This window comes from Macaca nemestrina, chromosome 14 (assembly GCF_043159975.1).
Source record: "Macaca nemestrina isolate mMacNem1 chromosome 14, mMacNem.hap1, whole genome shotgun sequence".
Lineage (NCBI taxonomy): Eukaryota > Metazoa > Chordata > Mammalia > Primates > Cercopithecidae > Macaca > Macaca nemestrina.
In genome coordinates this window covers 83,144,808-83,168,718 of record NC_092138.1, presented here as the reverse complement: position 1 = coordinate 83,168,718, position 23,911 = coordinate 83,144,808, and the positions used below count along the sequence as shown (strand labels likewise).

Sequence of the window (23,911 nt, the reverse complement as noted above, 5' to 3'; positions counted from 1 at the left end):
AATGGTGCTGGGATAACTGGATATCCACATACAAAAGAATGAAGTTGGACTCTCCTGCTATCCACAAAAATTAACTTAAAATGAATCATAAACCTAAATGTAAGAGGTAAAACTCAAAACTCTTAGAAGAAAATATAGGGATAAAGCTTCCTAACCTTGATTTGGCAAATGATTCTTAGATATGACACTGGAAGTAAAAACCAAAAAACATAGGTTGAACGTTAAAACTAAAAACATATGTGCTTCAAAATATATCATCAAGAAAGTGAAAGACAACCCACAAAAAATGTGAAAAAGCATTTGTAAATCATGTATCTGATGAAACGTAACTGAAAATATATGAAGAGTTTCTTTCTTTTTTTTTTTTTGGATACAGTGTCTCTCTGTCACCCAGACTAGAGTACAGTGGCATGATCTTGGCTCACTGCAACCTCCGCTTCCTGGGTTAAAGCGTTTCTCCTGCCTCAGTTTCCTAAGTAGATGGGATTACAGGCGCCTGCCACCATACCTGGCTAATTTTTGTATTTTTAGTAGAGACAGGGTTTCACCATGTTGGCCAGGCTGGTCTCGAACTCCTGACCTCAAGTGATCTGCCCTCCTCGGCCTCCCAAACTGCTAGGATTACAGGTGTGAGCCACTGCGCCTGGCCATAATTTCTTAAAACTGAATAATAAAAGACAAATAACCAAATTTTGAAATGGCAAAGGACTTGAATGGAGATTTCTCCAAGGAAATACCTCTGATCCATAAGCACATGAAAAAATGTGTATCATTTGTCATTAGAGAAATGCAGATCAAAACAACAAGAAGCCATTTCACATCCACTAGGGTGGCAATAATGAAAAAACAAAATAATTTTAAAAACCCAGAAAAGAAGTGTTGGTAAGGGCTAGGATATGGAAAAATAGAAATCCTTGTACATTGGTCGTGGGAATGTAAATGATGTAGCCACTATGAAACACCTTTTGGCAATTCTTTGAGAAGTTAAACATATGTTATGACCTAGAAATTCTACTCCCATGTAGATAGCCAAGAGAAAGGAAAACATATATCCACACAGAAACTTGTATATGAATGTTTATTGAAGCATTATTCATAATAGCCAGACAGCAGAAATAACCTACCTGTCCATCAGAAGATGAATGGGTAAATGAATTGTGGCAAATCCATATAATGGAATAATATTCAGCCATAAAAAGAAATGAGGTACTGATACATGCTACAGCTTGGATGAACCTCAAAAACATTATACTAAGTAAAATAAGTCAGATGCAAAAAATCACATATTGTATGATTCCATTTATTTAAAATATTCAGAATATGCAAATCAATAGAGAAAAAGCAGATTAGTGGTTGCCAGGGGAGGTGAGAATGAGAAGTGCTTACTTACATATGGTACAGGTATTCTTCTGCAGTGATGAAAAAATTTTGAAACCAGGGAGAAGTGGTGGTTGCACAGCATTGTGAATGTTAAATGTCACTGAACTATACACTTTAAAATGACTAATTGCGGCCGATTGCGGCCAGGCGCGGTGGCTCACGCCTGTAATCCCAGCACTTTGGCAGGCCGAGGCAGGCAGATTGCCTGAGGTCAGGAGTTCGAGACCAGTCTGGCCAACATGGTGAAATTCTGTCTCTACTAAAAATACAAAAATTAGCCAGGCATGGTAGTGGGCTCCTGTAATCTCAGCTACCTGGGAGACTGAGGCAGGAGAATTGCTTGAACCCAGGAGGCAGATGTTGCAGTGAGCCAAGATTGCGCCACTGCACTCCAGCTGGGCTGACACAGTGAGACTCTGTCTCAAAAAATAAAATACACTTTAAATGGGTGAACTGTATGGTATATGAATTATATCTCAATAAAGCGGTTTTTAAAAAGCTATTGACATACAACAAGAAATTGAATTGTTAATTTAAAATATTCCTACAAAAAAATCCCAGCTACAAAATGGCTTCACTAATTAATTCAAATGATACAAAATCAAAACACAAAAATTAAGTATAGGTCTATATACCAGAAACAGGCAATTTGGAATAAACTAACAACAATAATTTCATTCACAATAGTAAAAAAGAATAAAATATTTAGTGGGAAAAGCATGAACCATAAGAGGAAAAAATCATAGATTAAACTTGATCAAAACAAAAAACTTTTGTAATACAAATATACTATTAAGAAAATGGAAAGAGAAGCCACATACTGGGAGAAAATATTTGCAAATCACATATCCAATAAAGAACATGCATCCAGAATTTATAAAGAATCTTAGAACTCAATATTAAAAAGATGACTCAATTTTACTTTATTTTGTGTGTGTGTGTGTTTAGAAGCAGGGTCTCACTATGTTATTCAGGCTGGTCTCATACTCCTGGCCTCAAGTATCCTCTTTCTTTGGCCCCCCAAAGTGTTGAAATTATAGGCATGAGCCACCATGCCTGGCTGACAACTCAATTTTAAAATGAGCAAAGACTGAATAGACAATTCACCCAATATAAATAGCTATTAAACACATGAAAATATGTTTAACATCATTATCAGTAAGAAAATGCAAATTAAAACAACACTAGGCACGGTGGCTCGTGCCTATAATCCCATCGCTTTGGGAGGCTGAGGTGGGTGGATCACTTGAGGCCAGGAGTTTGAGAGCAGCCTGGCCAACATGGTGAAACCCCATCTCTAGTAAAAATACAAAAATTACCTAGGTGTGGTAGTGCATGCCTGTAATCCCAGCTTCTTGGGAGGCTGAGGCATGAGAATTGCTTGAACCCAGGAGGTGGAGGTTGCAGCGAGCTAAGATCATGCCACTGCACTCCAGCCTGGGAGACAGAGCAAGACTCTGTCTCAAAAAACAAACAAACACATAAACAAACATATGAGATACCACTACACGCCTACTAGAATGGCTATAATAAAAAAGACAACAAGCCAACTCTGGGTGTACTGCCTATGAGTTGACCCTGCTCTGCAAGGAGCAGTTAAAAAAAATGTTTTTAAAAGACAACAAGTGTTGGTGAGTAGGTAGAGAAAATGAAACCTTAATACACTGCTGATGGGACTATAAAAATGGTATAGGCACTGTAGCAAATAGTTTGGTAGGTTCTTAAAAAGTTAAATATTGGCTTACAGTGGTTCTCACCTGTAATCCCAGGACTTTGGAAAGCTGAGGTGGGAGGATTGCTTTAGCCCAAAAGTTCAAGACCAGCCTGGGCAACAAAGCGAGACCCTATCTCTATTTTATTTTAAGTGAAAAAAAAAAAAAAGTTAAATGTCAACTTACCATAAGACCTAGCAATTCCATTCTTAAAAATCTACCCAAGAAAAATGAAAACAAATATCCATACTGATACATGTATGAGAATGTTCATAGCAGCAATATTCATAATAGCCAAAAACTTGAAACAATCCAAGTGTCCATCAGCTGGAGAGTGAATAAACATGTGGTATATCCATACAATGGAATACTATTCAGCAATAAAAAGGAACCGAACTATTGATACCAGCTACAACATATATATGAATGAATATCAAAAGCCTATGCTAAGTAAAAGGACCTAGATGCAAAAGACTATACACTGTTTTATTCCATATATATAAAATGTCCAGAAATAGCAAATTTATAGAGACGGAGAGGAAATTAGTATTTGGCTGGCTAGGGGGTTGGGAGTGGAAATAGGATTGACTGCAAAGAGACATGAGAGAATTTTTTGGTGTGATGAAATGTTCTCATAACATACAGTCCATAACTGGACTGTAGTTATGGCTGTGCAACTATAAATTTATTAAAAATCATTTATACTTAGGATGGTAAATTTTATTGCATGTGAATTAGACCTCAACAATACTGTTTTAACAAAAGGTTTTTTAAAAAGCTAGTAAGCTCAATGTTTTATACACACACACACACACACACACACACACACACACACACACACACACACACACCCCTCCTCAAGTAAAGTAATATTGCTCAATTTACTTTATTTCTATCATACTGCTCCGCCATATAGTGGCCTCTATTGGCCAAAAGGAGAGATTCCGATTAGTTGGTTACTAGTTGCTTTTTTTTTTTTTTTTTTTTTGAGACAGAGTGTCAGTCAGTCACCCAGGCTGGAGTGCAGTGGCTTGATCTCAGCTCACTGCAACCTCTGCTTCCAAGGTTCAGCCTATTCTTGTGCCTCAGCCTCCCAAGGAGCTGGAGTTACAGGCATGTGCCACCACACCCGGCTAATTTTTGTATTTTTGGTAGAGACAGGGTTTCGCCCTGTAGGCCAGGCTGGTCTCAAACTCCTGACCTCAAGGCATGCATCTGCCTTGGCCTCCCAAAGCGCTGGGATTACAGGCATGAGCCACCATGCCTGGCCTAAATTTTATGTTTATAATGTATCCACTATATAAACTAGGCATAGAAATGGCTATGGTTTCATCAAAGAGAATTCTTAGGATGTAAAGTCTAAATTGTGCCCATTTAGAGGAAAGCAGATGGGAAAAACAGAATAAAAGGACATAAGAAGCACAAGCAAACTCACTTGCTCCCAATCTAAACCATACCTATAAAATATACTTGATAAGAATAACTGTTTTTTTTAAATAATTCATATAACTGACTGACCTCATCCAGTGAACTCAAGACCACATTCAAAGAAAGATACCAATAAAAAGCCTATTATTTCAAGTGTATGCTACATAAGTGAAATGTAAATTAAAGAAAGAAGTCACTTGATTACTTCACCTTTGGAGGGCAGAGTAGCATAAGCTTTGGAGTTAGCTTGGATTCAAATCCTAGCTCTATTTTCTCATTCATCAGCTGACCTTGGGCTTATTATTTATCAAAGCCTCAGTACTTACTGGTATAAAATGGAGAACATATTTTATTGGAAAGGACTGTTGGGAGTATTGCTTAACCTATAGCAATCATATAATAAATAAATCATACATAATTACTGTTATTTCCATTTAGAAGTTGACAATAAATTTTTATTTTAAATGGTCTTCATGTTCAATACTTATAAGAAACCAGTTCACCAATTCATTGAGCATTTATTAAATGTGTCCAAAGAACTGTGTTTAAGCTCTATGGAGAGATAGTTGTTGAAACACTAAACTATTAAAAATCATTAAAGGGGCCAGGCATGGTGGCTCACGCTTGTAATGCCAGCACTTGGGGAGGCCAAGGTGGGTGGATCACCTGAGGTCAGGAATTCGAGACCAGCCTGGCCAACATGGTGAAACCCTGTCTTTACTAAAAATACAAAAAATTAGCCAGGCATGGTGGTGGGCACCTGTAATCCCAGCAACTCTGGAGGCTGAGGCAGAAGAATCACTTGAACCTGGAGGCAGAGGTTTCAGTGAGCCAAGGTTGCACCATTGCACTCCAGCCTGGGCAACAAGAGCTAAACTACATCTCAAAAAAAAAAAAAAAAATCCTTAAAGGGAAAACCACTGATAAACATTGAAAAGATGTTATAGTGTATTAAGTGAAAAAGATTGCCCAACAGCAGTAATGGTATGATCCTGTTTTTATAAGCACACATGTATATTTATATACACTCACACACACAAATATACATATGTATGATGCTAAACCAAATTATGCAAACCATAATAAGATGAGCATAACATACATATATAGATGCTAAACCATATTTTGGTTTGGTTATGGTTTAGCATCATACATATGTATATTATGGTCATCTTTCAGTGGTATGGTAAAAATAATTTTATTTTCTTTTTTCTTAGGTATACTTTCTCTTTTTTTGAGACAGGGTCTCATTCTGCCGCCCAGGCTGGAGTGCAGTGGTCTTATCTCAACTTACTGCAGCCTCCACCTCCTGGGCTCAGGCAATCCTCCTACCTTAACCACTGGAGTAGCTGGGGACTACAGGTGCGCACCAGCACACCCAACCAATTTTTGTATTTTCGGTAGAGACATGGTTTCCCCATGTTGCCCAGGCTGGTCTCAAACTCCTGGGCGCAAGTGATCCTCCCACCTTGGCCTCCCAAAGTGTTGGGATTACAGGCATGAGCCACCATGCCTGGCCTATCTTTTCTAATTTTCATATGAACATTTAATACCACTTTAAAAAAAGGGAAAAGTTGAAGAAATGTTGATCATTAGTACACTGTATACAGATTGGCTCAGATGGAATGTAGGCAATTAGCATCCTGAATTAGAACTGGAAAAAAAGACTTAGAGGGCACAGAATACACCATGTTCCTGTTTAGAAAGATTAAAACAGAACGAAGTCTGAATAACATTTATAATTCATTCCATGAAAGACTCTTTAGATCAGAATGTTATGCTTAGTTTCAAGTGCTGCTTCTAGTTTTTTAGAATTTGAGTTAATTAACTTATCATTTGGAGTAGTTTTCTAAGAGTAAAAAAGAGAAAATTATCCTTAATTTTCTAGCACAGTTAGAGGTAAATGGACAGAATAGAAAAATCACACAGAAGGTTCTCTGGGTTTGGGACTCCACAGAAAGCAGGGTTACTAGGCCATGGCCGAGGGCTGGTATGTGTTTCCTATTCAAACAGCTGGCAGGATGGAAGCACGACCTTACTCTTGATAAGTGAATTGCTGCTACTGAGTTCAGTGCCTCCAGTGACTGGGGTGTTATTGGAAACATAATACCTTAGGCCAGCTAATATGTTGAAGCCCACTCAGGAGTCCCTTTGAATTATCTCTCTGTTCCCAACATTACTGGCTTCTCAGTAATGGAAGAAAATGATTCTGACATCTGCCTTCCACCTGTGAGAGGAGGGAGAAGTGGCAATAGAGGCAACAGTAAGAACAGCCTTCCCAAAACTAAGAGTCCACTGCTGGCAACATCTACAAGTCTTGATTATTTGGGAAGGGATAAAGCAAAATATCAGAACTAAATTTTCGCTGAACAATAAGGTAAACTAATAAACTGGAAAACTCACCTGAAAACATTTTTACAAAGTCATCAGTAGACATACTCATCACCACATCTGCCTGATCAGAAGGCTCTCCATATCCGACATTCCCACCCTTGCTTTTCAGATCAAGAAACCACGTGCCACCATCTTCACCTAGAGAGATAAACATATGGAAATCAGTGTTATAGGAGCCCTGTTCTTCTTAAATTTAATAATTACTTCAATTAGAATAATCTTACAAAATGCTGTTTCCCAAGTTAAAATCCCCAGACCTCCATCAGTCAAATTCAGCAAATATTTATTAAGCATGTCCAGGTACTCTGCTAGGCTCTGAATACTCTTCAATAAAAAAAAAAAAAAAAACATGGTTCTACTCACAAAAGAGGAAGTAGAGGGTGATGTGGGAGCATATTAAAGAGTCAAAATACCCGGAGTAAGAAAACTCATAAAGACAGAAAGTAGAACAGTGGTTCCTAGGGACTGGGGGATGGGGGAATGGGAGTTACTGTTGAATGGGTATAGAGTTTCACTTGGAATGATGAAAAAGTTCTGGAGATAGATGTTGATGATTGTTTTTTGTTTTGTTTTGTTTTCTTTCCTTTTTTTTCTTTTTTTGAGACGGAGTCTTGCTCTGTCACCCAGGCTGGAGTGCAGTGGCTCAATCTCGGCTCACTGCAAGCTCCGCCTCCTGGGTTCACGTCATTCTCCTGCCTCAGCCTCCCAAGTAGCTGGGACTACAGGCGCCTGCCACTGTGCCCAGCTAATTTTTTGTATTTTTTGTAGAGACGGGGTTTCACCATGTTAGCCAGGATGGTCTCGATCTCCTGACCTGGTGATCCGCCTACCTCAGCCTCCCAAAGTGCTGGGATTACAGGCGTGAGCCACTGCACCTGGCCGGTGATGACTGTTATAAAACAATGTGAATACATTTAATGCTACTAAGCTGTACACTTAGAAGTGGTTAAAATAGGCTGGGCATGGTGACTCACACCTGTAATCCTAGCACTTTGGGAGGCCAAAGTGGGCAGATCACCTGAGGTCAGGAGTTCGAGACCAGCCTGGCCAACATGGTGAAACCCTGTTTCTACTAACAATACAAAAAATTAGCCAGGTGTGGGGGGGGAGCACCTGTAATCCCAGCTACTTGGGAGGCTGAGGCAAGAAAATCGTTTGAACCCGGGAGGCAGAGGTTGCAGTAAGCCAAGATCACGCCATTGCACTCCAGCTTGGGCAACAAGAGTGAAACTCCATCTCAAAAGAAAAAAAAAGAACAAAAGAAGTGGTTACAATTTTATGTATCTTTTACTGCGATGCAAAATTAAATTTTCAAAAAGGGTCAGGAAAGCTCAGTTGAAGCTGAGATTTGAAAGTTAAGTAAGAATTAGCTGGATGGACATGGTAGAGGGAAAGTATTTCAGGCAATGAGAACAGCATATGCAGAAAAGCCAGAATCAAGAGTGCAGCATGTGTGAGGAACTGAAAAAAACACAGTGGCACTAGAAGGTAGATGGGTGTTGGATGAGCTTGTGAGGCAGTCTAGGTCTGAGCACAGCCAGTCATGTAAAAGATTGAATGACTTCATCCTACAGGATGTGTCATATGGTAAGGTTTGCGTATGGCCCTACCTGCAGTGTAGATAATACATGGAGAGAAATCAAAAGAATGGAGAGGACTAGTAAGGATGGTGTTGGGATAGTTCAGGAGCTTGAGGGTGCATGCCTGGACTGGGAGCGTGGCAGAGGCATGGAGAAAAGTGGGTACATTTGAGAGAGAATTTCAAGGCAGAACCATAAGACTAGGTAACTGCATATGAAGAGGAAAAGGTGGGGAGGGTACATAGGAATGATCTGCTAGTTCTTGGCTTGGGTGGATTTGTTTTTTAAGTGGGAGAAGACTACTGAAGAACAACAGATTGCTTTATTTTTAATTTTTTAAGACAGGTCTTGCTGTGTTGCCCAGGCTAGAGGGAAGTGGCATGATCACCGCTCACTGCAGCCTCGACCTTCTGGGCTTAAGCAGCCTTCCTGTCTCAGTCTCCCAAGTATCTGGGACTACAGGCATACATCACCATGTCCAGCTAATTTTTTATTTTTTTTTTTGTAGAGACAGGGTCTCACTATGTTACCCAGCCTGGTCTCAAACTCCTGAGCTCAAGTGATCGGCCTCCCAGAGTGCTGGGATTACAGGCATCGTTTAAAATGTAATACAGCTCAAACCAGTATGTCTGGTTCATCTCAGCTCCTTCACTGTCAAACCAGGGGGCAGGGACTGCTTCAGTTTCTCTGCCTTCTCTTTGTCTGTGACAACCAAAGTATAATCCTGCTGCTGTGAACTTTATTTTTCTTGATCTTGACAGATATGGCATCCACTTGCCTGGATCTGAGCAGAAAGTGCTTGATTTCCTCCATTTTTCTTTTTCCTTTCTTTCGTTTTTTGAGTCAGAGTCTCGCTCTGTTGCCCAGGCTGGAGTGCAGTGATGCAATCTGGGCTCACTGCAACCTCCGTCTCCAGGGTTCAAGCAATTCTCCTGCCTCAGCCTCCTCCCAAGTAGCTGGGACTACAGGCGCACACCACCAAGCCCGGCTAATTTTTATATTTTTTAGTAGAGATGAGGTTTTGCCATGCCGGCCAAGCTGGTCTTGACCTCTGGTGATCTGCCCACCTCAGCCTCCCGAAGTGCTGGGATAATAGGCATGAGCCACCCAGGAATTTCCTTAATTTTTCGAGGCATGGCAAGGAAGCATGCAGAGAGAGGGTGTGGATTGACAGTGCCCAAGAGACACAGTAAGCCAGACGCTCAGCAGATTTAATGGGTGGTTGCAAAGGCAGGTCCTGGGAATGGTTGTTTTGGACATTTTCAGGCTGAGACATCTTTGTGATAGTTAACTAAAAATGTCAGATGAAGTCTGGCTAAGCTAGAAACAGGGACGCATAATCAATCGGTTCATATGGTCACTGAAGCCACGTGAATGGTTGGGGTTTCCTAGAGAAAGTGTCAGAAGTAGAGTGTCAAGAGTGCTGAGACAGTGACGTGAAGAACACTGCTTAAGGGAAGGACAGAGGAGAAGCAGCCAGCAAGGGAGACTGACAAGCTATGATCACAGGCAGGGAAGGAAGGCAAGGAGGTTACAATGAAGGACCGGGGAAGGAGCATTTCCACAAGGAAAGTGTGGTCAGCAATATCAAATGCTGCAGTGTGGTCACAAGGGAGGAATGACACATGCCCACTGGTGACATGGAAGTCATCAAGGACCTTGGTGAAAACCAATTCTGTGAAATGGAAACAAATGGTATCAGCAGGGTGTGTTCAGGGGAGTAAGTTGTAGATGAACATCAGTCTGGCTCTGAAAAGGAGAAAAAAGATGGGGTGCGTGGTTTGTTATTGTCATTGGGTTCCGTTTTAAAGTTAGAAAAGAATTGAGAACATTAAAATACCACTGGGAAGGAGGCTGCAAGATGAACAGATTGAGGACAAGGTACAATTAACAGCACAAAATTCTTGAGAAGGCCAGGGAAAATGGGATCTAGAACTTTGCTTCCAAGTATGATCCATGGACTGCAATACTGTCATTACCTGTCAGAAATGCAGAATCTCAGACTCCACTCCAGACCTACTGAATCATTATTTTGCATTTTAGGAAGATCCCAGGTACTTGGTATAGACATTAGAGCTTGAGATGCACTGATGGAGAGCTGAGCTCCATTCTACTAAGAGGGAAGGAGGCGAGGATGATGCCTATCATGGTTGATTTGATATCTGATGGCAGGAAGCTGAAGGAATTTATGTCTGCAGTCTTCTACTACCTCTGTCAAAGAGCAAGTGGAATTATCTGCTGACACTGGCAGGGAAGAGGTGAGGGGAAATATGGGAGATTTCAGGAACACTGAGAAAGTTTAAAATAGTCACTGTGGAAAATGCAGCAGTAAACTGACCATGAAAATACGGAATTCTGAAGTGTTGCTTAAACCTCAGCTGAAGTGGAGCAATAGTCAATTTCTGCTGGTACAGATCCACCCAGGCGGTGTGATTTTTTTTTCCTTTCCTCCCTCAAAACTTAGCAGCCTGGATGCAACTGTGGAGCAGCCAGAGAGTTTGATTCAGCCAGGACTAGTCCTTTGTCAGGTGATGGCACAAGCACAAAGGGTCCAGCAAGTTTAGGACACAAGCAAGAGAGTGACTAAAGCCATGGATGATGGATCCCAAGGATGGCAAGGAAGTAAGAACAGGAAGGCAGGATGGATTAAGATAAAGCAGAGAGGACGAAGAATAAAAACGTTTGTGTATAATGGGGCTGAGGTAGCTTTTTTGTAACATAAATTTTATCTGTTTCTTTCTTTTATTTGTTTGAGATGCATCTCACTGTGTGGTCCAGGCTGGAGTGCAGTGATTATTCTCAGATGCGATCACAGTGTACTACAGTCTTGAACTCTTGGGCTCAAGTGATCCTCCAGCCTCAGCCTCCTGAGTAGCTGCAATTACAGCTGCATGCCACCATCCCTGGCAGCTAGTTCTTAAACTATTATTAACATGGGTAAATTTTATATGGAGAAGAACAATATTAATTGGTTTTTAAAAGCTAACTATCATCCAGGCACAATGGCTCACACGTGCAATCTCAGCACTTTGGGAGGAGGCTGAGGCAGGAGGATCGCTTGAGGCTAGGAGTTTGAGACCAGCCTGGGCAACATGGCAAAACCCCACCTCTACTAAAAATACAAAAAAATAGCCATGTGTGATGGTGGGTGCCTTTAATCCCAGCTACTTGGAAGGCTGAGAAGCAGGAGAATCGCTTGAACCCAGGAGGCAGAGGTTGCAGTGAGCCCAGATCACACCACTGCACTCCAGCCTGGGCAACAAAGCGAGACTCCGTCTCAAAAAAAAAAAATAAATTTTAAAAAACAGAAATGTAAAAAAAGCTGACTGCTTTCAGACTGACCTGTTAATGTCAAAGATAAAAGTGGCAAGGTGCCTATAGTTGATAAATTACTGTATCATATTACCTGTCATGATCCATATGCCCTTCTAAGCAGGATTTTCTCTCAAATATGCCAGAGTTATATAACACTGGGAATATTTGTAATAAAATTTACTTTACATGTGTCCGTACGCACTGCACTGATCTTAATCTAGAAATAAAAATCATTGGGAGGCTGAAGTCGGAGGATCACTTGAGCCCAGTAGGTCGAGGCTGAAGTGAGCCATGATCATGCCATTGCTCTCCAACCTGGGTGACAAAGACTCCATCTCAAAGAGACAACAACAAAAACAAATTAATAGTTATAGGTGCTGTTCTTGAATGTCTATATTCAAGAGTAAGGGTCTTGAATGCAGCCAACTATCCGGGGCATCACTGTTGGAGGCTGATTTTCTTCCAAAGGAAACACCCCGTTTTGTTTCATTAAAACTTCAGATTACCAGATGCAGTCCTTACCGGAGAGTTCAAACAGATAGATTGCTTGAGTGGCTTTAACAATATCATCACTGAGAGAATCCTTAACAATTCTAAATGTTTTTTCCACAGCTCCAGAACGTGGTTTTGGTTGCGGTTGCGGTTTCTCTTCTTTGAATTCTGGAACAGCACCTATAAGATGTTATTCAAGCAAATGACCTTAATGCTTGGCAGTGAAGGACCACACACAGAATTAATTAATCAGCAGGACAGACTTGCCACCAATTAGACCTATTTGACCAAAATGACTTTAAATGCATTAAGTGGCATGTAAAAGCATAAATCATATTGACAGAATAACAGTCAAACACACATCAATTGTGACTATAAATGTAAATAGTTTGTACTCTCCAAATAAAAGGCTAACTTTCAGATTAGGTTAAAAATACTACTAAACTATAAATATTCATTATAAACAGACCTTCTATATCTGAGCACTTTGTGAGGCCAAGGCTGGGCGTGGTGGCTCATGCGTGTAATTCCAGCACTTTGGGAGGCGAAGGCGAGCGGATCACTTGAGCCCAGGAGTTCAAGACCAGCCTGGGCAACATGGAGAAACCCTGTCTCTACAAACAATACAAAAATTAGCTGGGCGTGGTGGTTGGTGTCTGTAGTCCCAGCTACTTGGGAGGCTGAGGTGAGAGGATCACTTGAGCCTGGGAGGTGGAGGCTGCAGTGAGCCGAGATCACGCCACTGCACTCCAGCCTGGGTGACAGAGGGAGACCCTGTCTCAAAAATATAAATAAAATAAACAGACCTAAACACAACTACTGGAGTATTAGGGATGATAATCAATCACTCCTTTGTCAATTTCTCTGAGTTCTAAAACCAAATGAGAACAAAATGACACTGGAATCAAAGATGGAAATCAAAATATCAGCTGTGGAATTAGTGGAGCTATACTGGAGACTGTAGCTTGAATCAACACCCAAGTGTGCTTTCTAATCACTCTACCTCTATATTCAATCTATTCACATAGTCCTTTCACCCATGGATTGATCCTGCATCCTCCCATCACAGGTTAGAAATGCTCTGTTAAGTACAGATCATGTAGAAAACTGAGGACAGCCTGCTCAAAAAGAGAATGCTCAAAAGGGTCTGACATACAACCTCAAGTTCTCCCCATCTCCCTTATTCAGATTGATCCTCCCAATAGATGAAAAGGGAGGTTAAACTATTAGCCCCCTGACTAACAGGCTGCCTTCTCTGGAAACACTAGGTCACGGGAATGAAGGTTGCCTGCAACATTTTAAAACTTGCATTCACTTAACCCACTGGCTATAACAACATATGATGTTAAGCCAGGGGAGAAGACAGCAGTTCATAGGACTGCTTTGCTCCCGTATCATGATGCTGCCCCCCAATACTGTCACGGTTTGTGTATTTATTTATTTATTTATTTATTTATTTATTTATTTATTTTTGAGATTTGTCTCAAAATCTCGCTTTGTCACCCAGGCTGGAGTGCAGTGACTTGATCTCGGCTCACTGCAACCTCCGTCTCCCGGTTCAAGCGATTCTCCTGCTTCAGCCTCCCAAGTAGCTGAGACTACAGGTGCCCACCACCATGCCCGGCTAACTTTTGAATTTTTAGTAGAGACAGGGTTTTACCATGTTGGCCAGGTTGGTCTCAAACTCCTGATCTCAGGTGATCTGCCCACCTTGGCCTCCCAAAGTGCTGGGATTGCAGACGTGAGCCACCATGCCCAGCCTCTCTGTTCCTTTATTTATCATCCTAGAATCACATAGGGGCAGCTAAGTAGTTGCCCCCAGAAACAGGTAAGAACAATTCATTAATTAAATTAACTCCAAGGCCAATCTGTGCTCTAGGCTGAAGGTGAATCTGTTTCTCAACTCAAATTATACACAGCCATCTTGTCTAATACAATTCCCCAAAGGTTATTAAATGAAATCTAATTGACAGCATAAAGATACTCCATAGTACAAAGTAAGCTATTAATTCATAAAGTATACTGAATATACATTGCCTTTCATTATGATGTTTCCACAAATTTAAAAAAAAAACCCTTCTCCTTTTATAAGTTAAAGTACAAACATATATTAGAGATGAAAGCCTTAAAGAATTTCTTTAGCCTGTTTTATTATTGTTTTAAAATTTACTACAGTGTACCCCTTTATTGCCTGCACTGGGGGCTATCCACTTCTCCTGCCTTGCCCTTAGCATGGCGCTGCTTTTTATTAATGTGTAACATACATTCAGAAACAGTGATCAGGTGTATCCAGACCAAAATTTATGTAAGAAAGTGAAAACATCGTGTCATCACCACCTAGGTCAAGAAAGAGGACATTACAGGTATCCCAGAAGCCCACTCCACAACCCCTCCTAATTGCTAACACCATATATTAGTTTTGTCTCATGTTTATCGTCAAATAAATGGAATCAATCATACAGTATCTATTTTTATATGCCTGCCGAACCTTCAAAACTCTTCCAAAAAAAAATGCAAGAGGAGGGAACACTTTCTAATTAATTACGTGAGGCCAGTTTACCATGACACCAAGCCAGACACAGACATACAAGAAAACTGACTAGGGTAGACAGACAATATGCAAATGCATATACATGCATACATACATAAAATTAAGTCGAGAAGTGATGGGTTCTACTTAAGAACTGGGATAGAATGTAAGAATATTTTAGTTGGCCGGGCGCGGTAGCTCAAGCCTGTAATCCCAGCACTTTGGGAGGCCGAGGCGGGCGGATCACAAGGTCAGGAGATCGAGACCACAGTGAAACCCCGTCTCTACTAAAAATACAAAAAATTAGCCGGGCGCGGTGGCGGGCGCCTGTAGTCCCAGCTACTCAGGAGGCTGAGGCAGGAGAATGGTGGGAACCCGGGAGGCGGAGCTTGCAGTGAGCCGAGATCGCGCCACTGCACTCCAGCCTGGGCAACAGCGTGAGACTCCGTCTCAAAAAAAAAAAAAAAAAAAAAAAGAATATTTTAGTTAAGATAGTTTTTGAATAGATACTGAACTAAACAATATAAGGCTGAATATGTAAATACATACACACGTACATATTTATTCTACAATTTGAAAACATAAAATTGGCCAGTAGTTCATCTTCACCAGTTAAATTTGAAAAAGGTATTCCCCATGCTTCAACAATAACACCTAATACTTTCTAACCTTTGCAGTGCTTATTTGAGCAAGGCCACTTCCCAGTTATTTTCCAAGTGTACACCAGTGTAAGTGAATGGGACACATTACTATTCATATAAGGTATTATTATTTAGAAGCCAATTTTAAAATTGAGCTATGAACTCCAATATTTATCTATTTATTTATTTATTGTTTTTTGAGACAGGGGCTTACTCTGTCACCCAGGCTGAAGTGCAGTGGTATAATCAAGGTTCACTACAGCCTCAACTTCCTGAGTTCAAGCTTCCTGAGTAGCTGGGACCACAGGCATGTGCCACTATGCCCAGCTAATTTTTTGTATTTTTTATAGAGATAGGGTTTCACCATGTTGGCCAGGCTGGTCTCGAACTCCTAGACTCAAGTGATCCACCCGCTTCAGCCACCCATGACTGGGATTACAGACATGAGCTACTGCACCCAGCCTCAAAAAGTTGTTTTTGAAGACATGGAGAACATTCACAATAATTAAGTAATGTTAAATTAAATGAGAATCTATGCAATTAAACATAATATAAATAAAGCTTCTTTCAAAAAAAAAAAAAACACACTATGAACCTACTGGTAAAATATTTATTTCTGGGTATACATTTTAAGTTATATGTGCAAAAAAAAAAAAAAAAAAAAAACAGTGGTTGAAAGGAAATAAGCCAAAATATAAATGTACTTATAATTGGATTACAGGTACTTTAAATTTTTTTCTTTGAGCTGTTCTATACTTTTTTTTTTTTTTTTTTTTGAGACAGAGTCTTGCTGTGTCACCCAGGCTGGAGTGCAGTGGCGTGATCTCAGCCCACTGCAATCTCCATCTCCCAGGGTCAAGCGATTCTGGTGCCTCAGCCTCCCAAGTAGCTGGGATTACAGGCACATACCACTGCACCCAACTAATTTTGTGTTTTTATTTGAGACAGGGTTTCACCGTGTTGACCAGGCTGGTCTCAAACTCCCGACCTCAGGCGATTCGCTCACCTCAGCCTCCCAAAGTGCTGGGATTACAGGTGTGAGCCACTGCACCTGGCCTGTTCTATACTTTTTTATACTTCTGTATTAAGCTTTTCTTTTCAAAAATGTTTTTAATTTTTAATGTTTTAAATTTTTTCTATTTGTAGCGATAGGGTCTCGCTATGTTGCCCAGGCTGGTCTTGAACTCCTGTCCTCAAGTGATCATCCCGCCTCTATCTCCCACAGTGTTAGGATTACAGGTGTGAGCCCCTACATCCTGCCCATACTAAGTTTTTCTATACAGACTAATTTAAAATGCTATCAAAATTGAGTAAAGTATATAACAAAATTGATTGGCTGTAGCCAAAACTATGTTAAGGGGATAAATGCACAAACTTTATTTCATTATTTTAAAAGAAATAACAATAAAGTATTAGCCCAACAAGTAAGAACAGGAACAAAACCGACCTCAAAGAAAGGAGAAAACAATAAAGCAAAAGTAAAAAAAGTGAGGTATCAGATGGTTGCACAATTCTGGGAAGATGCTAAAAATCATTAGACACTTTCAAATGGTGAATTTTTTTTTTTTTTTTTTTAAACAGAGCTTCACTCTGTCGCCCCATCTGGAGTGCAGTGACATGATTTTGGCTCACTGCAACCTCCACCTCCCAGGCTCAAGTGATTCTCCTGCCTCAGCCTCCCGAGTAACTGGAATTACAGACGTGCACCACCACACCCAGCTAATTTTTTGTATTTTTAGTAGAGACAGGATTTCGCCTGTTGCCCAGGCTGAACTCCTGAGCTCAGACAATCCGCCTGCCTCAGCCTCCCAAAGTGCTAGGATACAGGCATGAGCCACCGTGCCCGGCCTAAAATGGTGAATTTTTTGGTGTATGTAAGTTATATCTCAAGTTGTTTTTAAAAGGATAATGAATCAGAAAAGAGAAAACCTGTAGAATTAAACATGAAATAAAATTTAAAATCTGGTGCTTTTGAGAAAAAAAAATAAGATACTATAAAATAAGCAACTGATCAAGAAAAAAGAAAAATAATTTTTAAAACAGAGGAAAGAGGCCAGGTGCAGAGGCTCATACCTGTAATCCTAGCACTTTGGGAGGCTGAGGTGGGTGGATCACCTGAGGTCAGGAGTTTGAGAACAGCCTGACCAACATGGTGAAACCCTGTCTCTACTAAAAATACAAAAATTAGCTGGGCATGGTGGCGGGTGCCTGTAATCCCAGCTACTCAGGAGGCTGAGGCACGAGAATTCCTTGAACCTGGGAGGTGGGGGTTGCAGTGAGTCAAGATAGCACCACTGCACTCCAGCCTGGGTGACAGAGTGAGACTTTTTCTCAAAAGAAAAAAAAAAAAACAAAGGAAAGAGATAAAACAGTTTGAAAACTTTAAAAAACTGTGTAAGTGAAATACTACATGTCAACTCTTAAATAGATTTTGAAACTTCAAATGGATAATTTTGGTTTTTTTATGTTTTAAAAAGCCTATAATTGAATAAAATAAAGGTTCTGAAAGAAATAACTTCAGAAGAGACCCAAATGACTTAGTAGGTATTTCAAACCTTCAAAGAAGAGAGCATAGAAAAAGGCCGGGTGTGGTGGCTCATGCCTGTAATCTCAGCACTTTTGGGAGGTCAAGGCAGGTGGATCACAAGGTTAGGAGGTTGAGACCATCCTGGCTAACACAGTGAAACCCTGTCTCTACTAAAAATAAAAAAATAAAAATAAAATTAGCCGGGCATGGTGGCGCGAGCCTGTAATCCCAGCTACTCAAGAGGCTGAGGCAGGAGAATCGCTTGAACCCAGACGGCTCAGGTTGCAGTGAGCCAAGAAAACGCCACTGCATCCAGCCTGGGCAACAGAACGGACTCCATCTCAATAAAAAAAAAAAAAAAAGGAAAGAAAGAAAGGAAAGAAGAAAGGAAGAAAGAGCACAGAAAGAGAACATTACCCATTTAACATATTTAAAATGTAACAAGTTTATTACACTAAAAAAAGTAGATACCAATCTAACTTCTCTGATTTAAAAAATATCCATCTTATAGAAATGTTAACACCTTATGGTAAAATCTGAAGATTTTTCTAATTAAAATTAAGAATAAAATAAGGATAATTAAAATAAAATAGTTTTAAAGAACTCGTGGAAGTTCAAGTCAGTGTATTAAGATATATGCCAGAAATAATCCTTCAAAGATATTATTATTTGCAGACAAGAAGTTTTACCATGTAGAAAATCCAAGGTAATTAATAATAACTACAGCAACCAATAGTTATAGGGGCTTCCTGCATCAAATGTACAATATGATGTACTATCACTCTTATTCCTCACAATAATTACACAAGGAAAGCAAGAGGTGACAAAACTGTTTCAGAGAACTGAAGTGATGTGCCCAAAATGACAGATGTAAGTGGCAGGCACCGGATTTGAACCCATATTTGTCTTACTCCGAAGTCTATGCTTTCAATGAGTACTCACTCTCTCTCAGAAACTATTAGATGTCTTTAAAAACAACAACAAAAAGCTCATGATGGTGACCAGATACAGAACATACAAAAGTTAATTTCCCCCTTTTTATTTTTAACTTGCCTTGTTCCAGAAAGCATTTCAATTTGTTTAATAAAAACAAATGGAATTCAAGATTAAATCCAGGCAGTCTGACTCCAGAGCCTGCAATTTTATCCACTGAGTAATAAATATGTCCTCAACATTTTCTTCTATGTTTAGCAATCTAATTTTTTATATAGCCAACATAAAAGCTGAGCACAGTGCTGAGATGTGAAACTCACCAGAAGTTGACCAAGCAAAGGCTGCTAAAGCAAGGGCAGCGAAGACACACGGTTCCTTCATGTTTCCAAAGGCAGGTCATGTGTTTTGTCTTAGCAGTTACACCAGAGAGAACTGAGTCTGTCATATAAATAACTGCTGGAACCCCTCCCTTCCTAGTGGGTAACTACTTCAGGTGATTTGTATATTAGTCAAGGTATATCATCTACATATGAAGTGCCAAGGAGATTGCAGCAAAAACTTTAGTTTATCCCTGAAAGACATTTGCCAAGAGATAAATTGCATAATTTATCACCTGGATTATTGAGACGTAAACATGATGAGTTTGCACAAGAGAAAAAAAAAAAACTTCAGGAGACAAAAACAACAAACCAATGATAGATTTTAAAGGTGCAGCCATCAGACTACAAAAATGTAAGCCGGAATGGGAAAGAAATATTTATAGAATTCCAGTACACAAAAGAAGATGACACATGGCTGGTAGTCCCTGACACAGGCTCTCCTAACTTCACCCTGAATAAATATAAAAATGCACACACACAAAAAAGGGGAAATACTGAACATCACCTAGACTGATACACAATCTATTATCTGAATCTCGGAGGAGAGGTTCAGCAGCTCTAAGGTACACTGAGTCAGCCTCAGAAAGACCGGTCTCCTGTGCTTTCCCTCATGAAAGATCTCAAAGAAAGAATACCTGTGCCCACCCGAACAAAGAAGAGAGGCTCGCGCTGGATCAGACTCTGGGCTTGTACCAACTAAGATCAGGAGCTGCCTCTCTGTTTTACACACGCTACTTTTCAAGACACACTGTATATGATTCCTCATCCGCATCTTTCAAATCCAGTTCCAAAGCTTGTAGCTCCCAAATAAGATAAGCAGACAGTAGGGGAGTCCTGCAGTGCAGCATCCTGGGAAGTACATGCCCCAAGGCATGGCTGACAAGGATGGGGAGGGGAAGAACCTTGGCAGCAGAGCATTGCAGGAGAGAGTAGTTTTTGTGTTTTTGTTGTGTTTCATGTTGTTTTTGAGATAGGATCTCCCTCTGTCACCCGGGCTGGAGTGCAATGGCACAATCACAGCTCGCTGCAACCTTGAACTCCTGGGTTCAAGTGATCCTCCTGCCTCAGCCTCCCAAGTACCTGAGACTACAGGTACGTACCACCACGCCTGGCTATTGTTAAAAGTTTTTTGTAGAAATGGGATCTTGCTATTGCTATATTGCTCAGGCTCATCTAGAACTCCTGGCCTCAGGCGATCCTCCCACCACAGCCTCCCAAAGTGCTGGGATTATAGGCTTTAGCCACTGAGCCAGGCCTGGAGAGTAGTTTGAAACAGAGGAAGTAAAGGAAGGTCACATGTCAGCCTTGCACACTGGCCTGAGCTATTTGCCCAACAGGTGCTACATTTGAAACTACAGCTCAGAAAAAGGAATTCCTCCATATGGACAGGGAGTGGAGCCAAAAGCAACCTACACATTCCTGCCTTTGACTACACTAGCTCTAGAGATACCTCCTACTATGAGGAAGAATTAATGGAAAAAAAATAACCTGATGCCTATGAAAAAAATAATATGCCACAAGGCAATGGAGGCTACTCTGAAGAGCAAGATCTAAAACTAACTTACAAGAATTCTTCCACATGGAAACTATATCATTATGATGTGTCAATACAGATTCATCAGTTGTGACAAATGTGCCACTCTGGTAGAGGATGCTGCTAAGGAAGGAGGTTATGCATGTGTGGGGGCAGGCGGGTATATGGGATATTTCTATACCTTCCTCTCAGTTTTGCTCTGAATCTAAAACTGCTCTCGAAAAAATAAAGCTTTGGCCAGGCACAGTGGCTCATGCCTGTAATCCCAGCACTTTGGGAGGCCAAGGTGGGCAGATCACCTGAGGTCAGAAGTTTGAGACCAGCCTGGCCAATGTGGCGAAACCCCATCTCTACTAAAAATACAAAATTAGCCAGGCGTGGTGGCACACCCATGTAATCCCAGTTACTAGCAAGGCTGAGGGAGGAGAATTGCTTGAAACTGGGAGGTGGAGGTTGCAGTGAGCCAAGATCATGCCACTGCACTCCAGCGTGGGCAACAGAGAGAGACTCTCAAAAAATTAAATAAATAAAGCCTTAAAAAAAACCTATATGAAACAGGGACAGAAAGTTATATGTAACTGGCTGAGATGAAAAGACAATAGGATAAAATGAAAGAGGAAGTGAGAGAAATATAAGCACCATAGCAAATTAAAATAACCATTCGAGACAATATGGAAGAGAAACTAAGCTATAGAACATCTTATCAGACTGTCCTTTTTAATAGAGGACAAACTTTAAAAGGTCTCCAGAATACAGAAGAGAAAGCCGGAACCAATGAGAAGTGGTGCTAACTACAGGGAAAGGGTAAGGGGAGCCAGGGTAAGAATAAGTGTTTCTGAGAATCAAGAACAAATGGAACAGAAGCAATTAAAACTGTAACTGAAGGAAAACAGGCCCAGCGCCATAGCTCATGCCTGTAATCCCAGCACGTTGGGAGGCCGAGGCAGGATGATTGTTTGAGGCCAGGAGTTTGAGACCAGCCTGGGCAATCTAATAAGATCCCCTCTTTACAAAAAATTTAAAAATTAGCTGGGCGTGGTGGCATGCACCTCTACTCCCAGCTATTGGGGAGGCTGAGGTGAGAGGATTGTTTAAGTCCAGGACTTTGAGGGCTGCAGTGGGCTATGATCGAGCCACTGCACTCCAGCTTGGGCGACAGGGTGAGACCCAGTCTCTAAAACAAATGAAAAATAAAAATAAGAATAAGCTGAAAGTCAAAAAAAAAAAAAAAAGACTGAGTGGGCTCCCTGTGTTCCAGTGGAGAGTAGGGGTGGGGGGAATCAATGAAGAAATAATGGTATTGTGTTTTTTGTTTGTTTGTTTTTTGAGACAGGTTCTCACTCTCTCACACAGGCTGGAGTTCACTGGCTTGATCATAGCTCACTGCAACCTCAAACTCCTGAACTCAAGTGATCCTCCCACCTCAGCCTCCCAAGTCGCTGGGACTACAGGCATGCACCATCACACCCAGCTAATTTTTGTACTTTTTGTAGAGACAAGGTTTCGCCATGTTGTCCAGACTACTTTTGAACTCCTGGGCTCAAGCAATCCTCCCACCTCAGCCTCCCAAAGTGCTGGGACTACAGGCATGAGCCACTATGCCTGGTTGATATTGCTTTTAAGATAGGAAGAAAGAAAAAATCAATTTAAAACTATGTACACTGTTTATAATAATTACATATATAAGAGCTAACATACACAGGACAAATACTGGAAAAGGTATAATGAAATGGTAACAGGTTATTCTAAGTTGTGGGTGCAACATTAGGGTGAACCTCTCCCCCTTTGGAAACAAGGGATACACCATAGTTCTCAGAGAGTTGAACTATGAGAGGACATAAGAAATAAACTGAAAGAGGTAACTTATAGCCCAGGCTACTATCTATATGACTATAATAATATACCTACAGAAAAGGTCAAGTAAAATTGCTATCGACTGAACCACACAGAATCAAAAAAAGAGAACTACAAAAGTAAATGCTCCCGCAGCATTAGGTGGGGGAAGTTAGCCAAAGGAATTTGAGTCTTCTGACCTTAAGGGTGAGAGCATTGCTTCTGTGGAGATGGCTATAGGCAAAGTTATCCCTATCAAAGCCTGATGCCAGTAAACACTGATTTTACACTCTACCTGTCTAACCCCCTTGTTCTGATTCCATGGTCACTAAATGACCTTCTGACTATGATTCTGTTTCATGTGTAATTATATCCAAAGGAAAAGAATGTGCTGATCAAGCACCTACATGTTTAACCTATGAGATGGCAACTCCTTGTTATAAATTAATAAATTGGATTATCACGGGAAAGAATGTGCTAATTTATGTATTTATTTGAGACAGGGTCTTGCTCTGTTGCCCAGGCTGGAGTGCTATAGCTCAATCATAGCTCACTGCAGCCTCAAACTCTTGAGCTCAAGGGATCCTCCTGCTTCAGTCTCCTGAGTAGCTGAGACTACAGGCATGTGCCACCATGCCCAGCTAATTTTTTTTATTTTTTGTAGAGATGGGGCCTCACCATGTTGCCCAGACTAAGAATATGCTTAAATTTATAAGACTAAGTATTCAAGTGTTAGGAAAGCCATTTAAGTTTACTGGTTAAAGACATGGGCTTTGGAATCACAGAAATACAAGTTTAAATCTTAGTTCTGCCACCTGCTGGCTGTGCAATCGCAGCTATAAAATGAGGGTAGTATCTGTCTTGGGGATTAATAGTGTTAAACAGGACAATGCATGCAAAGTACTTAGCACAGTGTTTGGCACATAGTAGGTGTCCAGTAAATAGTTGTTGAATAAACAAAATGAATATACTTGATCAATAAATGGTTATTATTTAAAATTTGGAATTTAAATGAGCTCAGTTCATGCATGCCTTCTTCTAAAAGACAGATCCAACCTTAGGGCGCTGGGCAAAAATCAGAGTTTTGGACTTAACTAACTTGAAGACCAGACTCTTCCAGACTTTGATAATTTTCCACCATTCTGTAAGAGGCCTTTTGAGAAAAAGACTGAGAATCTTGTCTTTCCTGGTTTTAATACTCTGGGTAGTAGGATTATGAGTAACTATTTTCC

General features: G+C 40.6%; 1 protein-coding gene and 1 pseudogene across 3 annotated transcripts in view; both read right to left on the bottom strand.

Moving 5' to 3' along the window:
- LOC105481082 (hydroxysteroid dehydrogenase like 2) overlaps positions 1–23,911 on the bottom strand; it is an 82,964-nt gene that overhangs the window by 5,776 nt on the left and 53,277 nt on the right. Inside the window, exons 9-11 of one of the 3 annotated variants that reach the window (XM_071078182.1) lie at positions 12,332–12,481; positions 6,924–7,052; positions 352–6,747 (exon numbers count right to left, since the gene is read on the bottom strand). In XM_071078182.1, the coding sequence (XP_070934283.1) occupies positions 6,677–6,747; positions 6,924–7,052; positions 12,332–12,481 (350 nt within the window). In that variant the 3' untranslated portion in view covers positions 352–6,676. Of the gene's footprint in view, positions 1–351; positions 6,748–6,923; positions 7,053–12,331; positions 12,482–23,911 lie in introns of those variants that run through there. The other 2 variants (XM_071078181.1, XM_071078183.1) reach the window with 2 other exon arrangements.
- Positions 8,020–11,907, bottom strand: LOC139358271 (large ribosomal subunit protein eL38 pseudogene; annotated as a pseudogene).